Source organism: Perissodus microlepis, chromosome 3 (genome assembly GCF_051167445.1).
Source record: "Perissodus microlepis isolate ML-2025 ecotype Zambia chromosome 3, ASM5116744v1, whole genome shotgun sequence".
In the NCBI taxonomy this organism is placed as follows: domain Eukaryota; kingdom Metazoa; phylum Chordata; class Actinopteri; order Cichliformes; family Cichlidae; genus Perissodus; species Perissodus microlepis.
The window spans coordinates 22910984-22917613 of record NC_140463.1 but is presented as its reverse complement, the minus strand read 5'-3'; the positions used below and the strand labels follow the sequence as shown (position 1 = coordinate 22917613).

The window sequence follows — 6630 nt, the reverse complement described above, 5'->3', positions numbered from 1 at the left end:
GGATCAGAGCAAATAAGGAGGAAAGTTTTAGCCACCCTCTACAGTGCAAAAAGTTCCTCTGTCCAACCTCAAAATACAAGACAAGAAGGCTGTCCAGCCGATAAGAGGAGGTGCACTGTTGTTCTAAACACAGCAGATTATTACACAAACATTACTACACTCTGCAGTGACTTCAATACCTATGAAGCCTTAAAACGAGACCCCAAAAGCAAGCACAAATAACGTATCAGTTGCCTACAAAAACTTGAAAAGGACAAAGTCATTGACCGCCCTACATACCATCGTCTATACCCAGGGGATGCTAGTCTTACAAAGGGTTCATCCTAAACCTTGGCTGATTGTGACTCACACCCGTTTTCACACCTTGGCTTAGGCAGAGGATCAATAGGGGGTCCATGACCCTCTTAGGGACACTTCCATAGGGCTTAAATCTGGGACTCTCCACCAGTTCCTCTTAGAACTGAAGAAGCTTCTCAGATGAGAGGTGAAACGTCTTCAAGAAACTTAAAGAAGTCCAGATTTTCTTTCCATAGACTAAGATGACCTGGATGACTAGAAACCTCTACAGAAATAAAGGATTATGATGTTTTCTCTCCCCACATGTTCACAGCTAGACAAAACTGCTTATAGTCCAAAAAATATATAAAGGGCTCCCCCGTTTGGTCTGAAATGATAACAGCTTGATATTCAACTATAATGGAGCTTACAGCTGTAGATGTTTCACTCTGAGTGCTAAAAGTAAAGAACTATGACTCTAAGATGCTTAGTTTATGTTCATCTTTGGGATGTACAGGAGTTTGGGTTAGGTTATAGTTTATTTTTTTTTACAGAAAACACACATGTAGTTTTGTAATGCTACAAGTACACACTTTAGGCTTTGAAACTCATTTATTAATATAAAGAGAAGGACTGTATGTAGACTGAAGGCACCAAAGAAGACACTGGAGAAACCAAAGAGTTTATTTAGAAACAGAATGAGTAGAATATGAAAAGATGTGAATTTCCTGTTAGAACACGTTTCTTATGATAATATTTCTGAAAAAATGCTTCTAAGCTTCACACTAAACATCCCATTCAAAGTAAGGCTGGTACTTCAAACTTCACACCTGGATGTTTTTTAGATGCTGAAATGAGCCACTTTTGAGCTGAAGAGAAAGAAGATGAAGGTCCATGTGACTTCATCACTTCTGGATGTTGTACAGCACCGGGTCTATATGATGCACTGATTTCATCATCCACTCCACAAGACTGACGATCCAAAGCGCCTGACAGCAGCTCAGGTTAGTTGTTGTTTCTAATGACAAAATTTTAGGAAACCATGAAACATAAATGAGAAATTCAGAAATTTTGACTCAGACACAAGTGGACACAGAGGGATGCTCACTAACAAAGGTGGAGGAGTGGATGATTCAGACCTTGTCTTGCTGACCTTCAGCTTCATGGACAGCACCTCTCTTTCTTTTCCTCTTCATGTTGGATGTAACAAAAATAATCTCCCCCATTTTTCTCCGTATCCTGTGCCACGTTTAAGCAAAAGCTCTGTCACAGATATCTGCATCAGCAGACTCAGAACAGAAGAGTGGTATTTTCTTCCTCTTCAGCAGTTACGCTAAAGAGAAACAGAACTTTAACTTTGAGATGCATCTTCCGGGTGCCACATCTTAACACAAATCACTACTATCACTGCAAAATGCGTGATTGAAAACAATGGAGGCGTTTTCACTGATGCATCTTGAGCCCGCCCTGAGCAGGTGTCCAAAAACCTTGCACCTCCAGCCACCTCCACCTCCCTGGGTGGGGAAGTGTTTCTTCTTCATCATTCTTAGAGATTTCTAAAAGTTTGAATGGCTTTCATAAAACAGCTGCACACAGACATCACACAGACATCACACAGACTAGCAGCTATTAATGAGGAGACCCTGATTAAGAGCTGCAGAAGCCTCTATCATAGAGGCCCCGTCCAAAGTTAAGTACGAAAAATGAAATCACACTAACATTTACATGTAAAAAAATGAATAATATTCCAATTATGTTGTACTGTTGTACTAAGTATGACTGTGCAATGACAATAAAAAGTTATCTTGGCTTAATAGCAAAGAAATAAACAATAATAACAAAAAGTACAGAAAATGTTTTTCTTTCCTTTTTTATTTATTTCATATATAGCTGAAATGAATGACTTTGTAACCTAATTAATAATTTTATGTCCTGTTTAGTAGTAAACAGTCTTCCATCCATCCATTTTCTTCCACTTATTGACCGGTAAATCGAAGGTACAGCGTCCACATCACTGTGGTTGCAGCACTAATCCATCTGTCGATCTCCCGCTCCCTTCTCCTCTCACTCGTGAGCTTAAACTTCTCCATTTAAGGCAGGAACTCTTCCATGACCTGGAGTGCGCACACCACCCTCTTCTGGATTAGGACCATGGCATCTCTACTTTTAAGATAAGGCTTAAAACTTTCCTTTTTGACAAAGCATATAATCAGGGCTGGATCAGATGACCCTGAGTCCTCCCTTAGTTACACTGCAATAGGCCAAGGCTGTTGGGGGATTCCCATGATGCATTGAGTGTTTCTTCTTCAGTCCCCTTTGGGTTTTTTTTTTTTTACCTTTATTTGTGTTTGTACACATCTCTCTATTTAATTATTAGTTAATATTAATATTTGTCTCTCTTCCACAGTGTGCCTTTGTCCTGACTCACCCCAGTCAGACACAGCAGATGGCCTCCCCACCATGGGCCTGGGTTTCTTGCTGGGGGTTCCTTCCCATTGCTGCCAAAGAGCTTGCTCATAGGGGGGAAACCTGATTGTTGGAGGTTTTCTCTGCATCATTGTAGGGTCTTTACCTTACAATAAAATGAGCCTTTAGGCAACTGTTGATTTCAGGCTGTATAAAAAAACAGAATTAAACTGAGCTGACCTTTGACCTCACAGTAAACCTCTCAGGTCCACACAGCACTTGTTTAAACTGCTCAGCACTCTCACACAGCCTCCTGTCATGTAGCTTCTGCCCAACACATTTCACAACTTGGCTCACTTTGATTTTTCCCACGTAAATTAATGATAATAAAATATTATGAACAATATAAGAATGTTATGGACACTGGAGTGTTCTGTGGCTACAGCACCACCAAACAAAAAGGGATGATCAGAATATGTTTGACTCGACTTGATGTTTGTTGGATTTCAGCACCTTGTACATGTAGTTATGTCTTATTGCCAGCTTCAGTTACACGGGGCAGAAATCTATTTAGGCTAACACCATTTACAATGCCGGTGTATGCCGGTTGGGCGGACCCTGACATCACATCAGTTCATGCGCATGTGGCAAGCATTTCTCTCAGTTTCTAAACCTAACGGAACTTCGCGATAACGCAGAAGAAGGTTGATAACGGAAACACTTCACTGTCAGATCGTCAGGATGAGCCTTTCATCAGTGTTTGTGTTCTTTCTTCCTTTTATCTGTGAGGGGTTGGGAGCACTGATCCAAACCACTGTGGGGGCAGATGTCGAGTTTCCGCTCTCAGAGGAGTGCAGGAAGGGAGAAGGCACACTGTATCAGCGGCTGGATGATGCCAGCACTCAGCTCATCGCATCTCTAAATAGTTACTGGAAGCCAGGGCGAGATTACACTGACCGTGTGGTCGTAGGACGCGATTCGTTAATCTTAACAAATGCTAACTTCAATGACAACGGACATTATGAGTTTACCTGCAACAAGAAACACTTGGAAGCTTACAAGCTGGAGGTATTTGTGCCCTCTGAAGTTGCTGTATCCGAGGGTGGGGATGCCATCCTCCCGTGTCGCTCTGTCACAGCGGGCCAGTCGGTGAAGTCTGCGCGCTGGAGGAGAAACGGGGAAGTACTGCTGGAGCTGAATGGTCGGACGGGGGAAATCACATACGGGAATGACTTTAACAGAAGCCGGGTATCGATACCATCTGACTGGGACCGACGGGCAGACCTGTCCCTCACCATAAAGGGAGCTCAGCAACAGGATGGAGGAGTTTATTACTGCGACATAGAGAAGGCCGAGAAACATCGCTCTGCTGTCCGCCTGAGAGTGCGCAAACCACCGGTAAGTGCACCACACCCTGCTCTATCTTGCAAACCGATTGATTTACAGCAGAAACGCTTTAAATACAACATCTGCACTTGATGCCTTGATGACTTTCTGAGTGTGAATAACTTTACCACTAATGTTATTGTGTCAGGGTGACTCTGCTGTGACAACAGTAATTACAACAACACTGATCTCTGTCCTGGCAGCAAAGACTCACAGTTCAGGTTTTAACTATGTCATTCAGGAATTTAACAAGATAACAGGCACCTACAGGTGATTTTGTGGCTTAAACTGGGATTAACCCCTTTTTTCTAGTCAGATCACAGATTGCACATGAACTGTTCGTCTTGATGTTTTGCTGTAAACTGTGTGATCTTTGATTTGCTGTAAACTGAAAGGCATTTAAAGTTTAAACAAACTGCACTGACTAACACTGATTTTCATGTTTTCTTGCCTTCTGCAGGAGTCCTCCCACTGGATATGGATCACAATCATCATAACAGCAGCTGTGACATCTGTGATTGTTTTTACTCTCAAGTTCTTTTGGGGCTGGAGAGAGAAGACCAAGGGTGTACATGCATGAAGAGAGCAGAGGAGACAGTGTCCGAAACAGTCCACTAAATGACCAATCATTTATAATCAGGAGAAAAGCACATCTTTAAAAATTGCCCTGCCAAGCCTTCTGATGTTATACTGCCTATAAAAATGAATAGAAATAGCTTTTTGTAGTGCATTGCTTTTAGTACCAAAGTCCAAACCCAAACCCTTGTTTCACTGTGTAATGAAAGTCTTCATGGCAAAATAAACAGCAGATATCTGCACACTGCTAACTTACAGTATAAAGATAAAAGAATGCACAGATACAGAGATTTCTTTCTGACTTTTGACTTATTTATTTGTGTCTTCTTCTTCTTGGCAGCTCTTGACTTGGTACAGTTGAAGGTCTGCTCTGAGAAAGAAGGTATAGCTTGGTTATAGCAACAGCTAATAATCAATTTTTATGATTTCTTCATTGATCTGTAAGAGGCTGAAGCTTATGGTTAATGAATGGGTCGAGTAGTTGAATTTATTATCATTGTGTTGAGGACAAAAGAGTCTTCAGGCCTCCAAAAGACCTTTTAAAGGTTCCAGGTGCCACCAAGTGTGACTGAGCAGGAGACTGAATGTAGATATAAATGTTCATTTTAGATTATTGGCTGTAGGGTAAGATTTCTATTATGATTTAATGCTACCAAGTTTAATTTAGTTCACTAGTTTATTTGATGAGGACACCCTGTGCGCTGCTGTGGTTTGTGGGTCAGTTGGTTGCAGTCTATGAGGGCTGCTAGTAAATACGAGAGGCTGTTGCTGAAACCATAAACCACCAGCCATGGTTTCAGTTTCTAGCTAAATAAAGATTTACAGTTTAAGGGTCCTTCATTTGTTTGCTTTAGGGTTGTTTACAGGCCACAGTGACAAAATGTGATGAATTTGCTTGCACGATGAAAACACTACAGTTCAACTTCAAACACCCTCAGAGGTTCAAGCTGGACTTCTTTCTATGTCTAGAACTTTAAGGGATTCTGTTTTTTATTTAATAACTGTGACTTTACTTTTTCCATATAATGAAGTTACACATACATTCTTTTGCATCAAGTTCACTTTTAATAATTCTACCACGCAGTAAATCTGTGTGATTTTGATGTGTAGCTAACTCAGCATCTTTTAGAAATAGAGGAGTCTGAAACTCAGACAATCAGCCAATAGAGTTTCTGGTGAAGCTGGAGCCAAATAACTGCTTTTAAACTGATTCTTAGAGTCCAGAGTGAACCGTTAGTGTCCTTAAACAATTTGTTTATTGCCCACATGATATTTCCTGCATGTTTGTAGAGTTTGAACAATAAATATATTCATTTACAGTGAGCACTTGTCCTGCTCTGTTTTTTAGTCTGTACTCTGTTTACTTTGTTCTTTATAAAAACTTCAAGAAGCTTCTTGTAAAATAAAATATCTTCAATAAAGTACAGCACTTAGGTTCATGAATATTCCTGTTAAATTAATGTCAAAATCAGTCAATAAACTGCTCAAAGAAAATCAGCACCATGAGGGAGCAGCAGGACAACAAACCTATACACAGACAGAAACATCTTTAATGAAAAGGAGAGCAACAACCAGGGCGAGACAGACGTCTGACCTGAAGATGTGGAGTCAGGACTTTACATCCACTCATCATGGGCATAAATGTCATGACAATTTTAGTCTTTTCATTATTTCTTTGAACAGACCCTGATGCTACCAGCACTATGATGTTTTTAACGAACACCTTTTATTGCTGTAATGCACAGACACACCAACAGAGGGCAGTAATATCCCTTTAACATACATTGTAAAATTACTATTACAACACTCCCACTTAATTTTACCATGGAGTTCACTTACTTGACTGCCACTGGTTATTTCCTTCAAAAAAATATGCCCCCCATATATCACAGTGTTACTAGAAAAGAAACATTTTTTTTTGTTTTGAACTCACACAAAAAAATGTACTGTGTCCATCTTAGACAAAACTATTATTCTTCATTACAG

The 6630-nt window shown here is 40.4% G+C and overlaps 1 protein-coding gene across 1 annotated transcript; it reads left to right on the top strand.

Annotated features, from left to right (window-relative positions):
- Window positions 1-3374: 3374 nt before the first annotated feature.
- On the top strand, window positions 3375-5974 carry LOC146390549 (uncharacterized). Its single transcript, XM_084918229.1, has 2 exons — window positions 3375-4080; window positions 4529-5974. The coding sequence occupies exons 1-2, from the start codon at window positions 3424-3426 to the stop codon at window positions 4646-4648; spliced, it is 777 nt and encodes a 258-aa protein (XP_084774355.1). The 5' UTR covers window positions 3375-3423; the 3' UTR covers window positions 4649-5974.
- The last annotated feature ends 656 nt before the right edge of the window (window positions 5975-6630 follow it).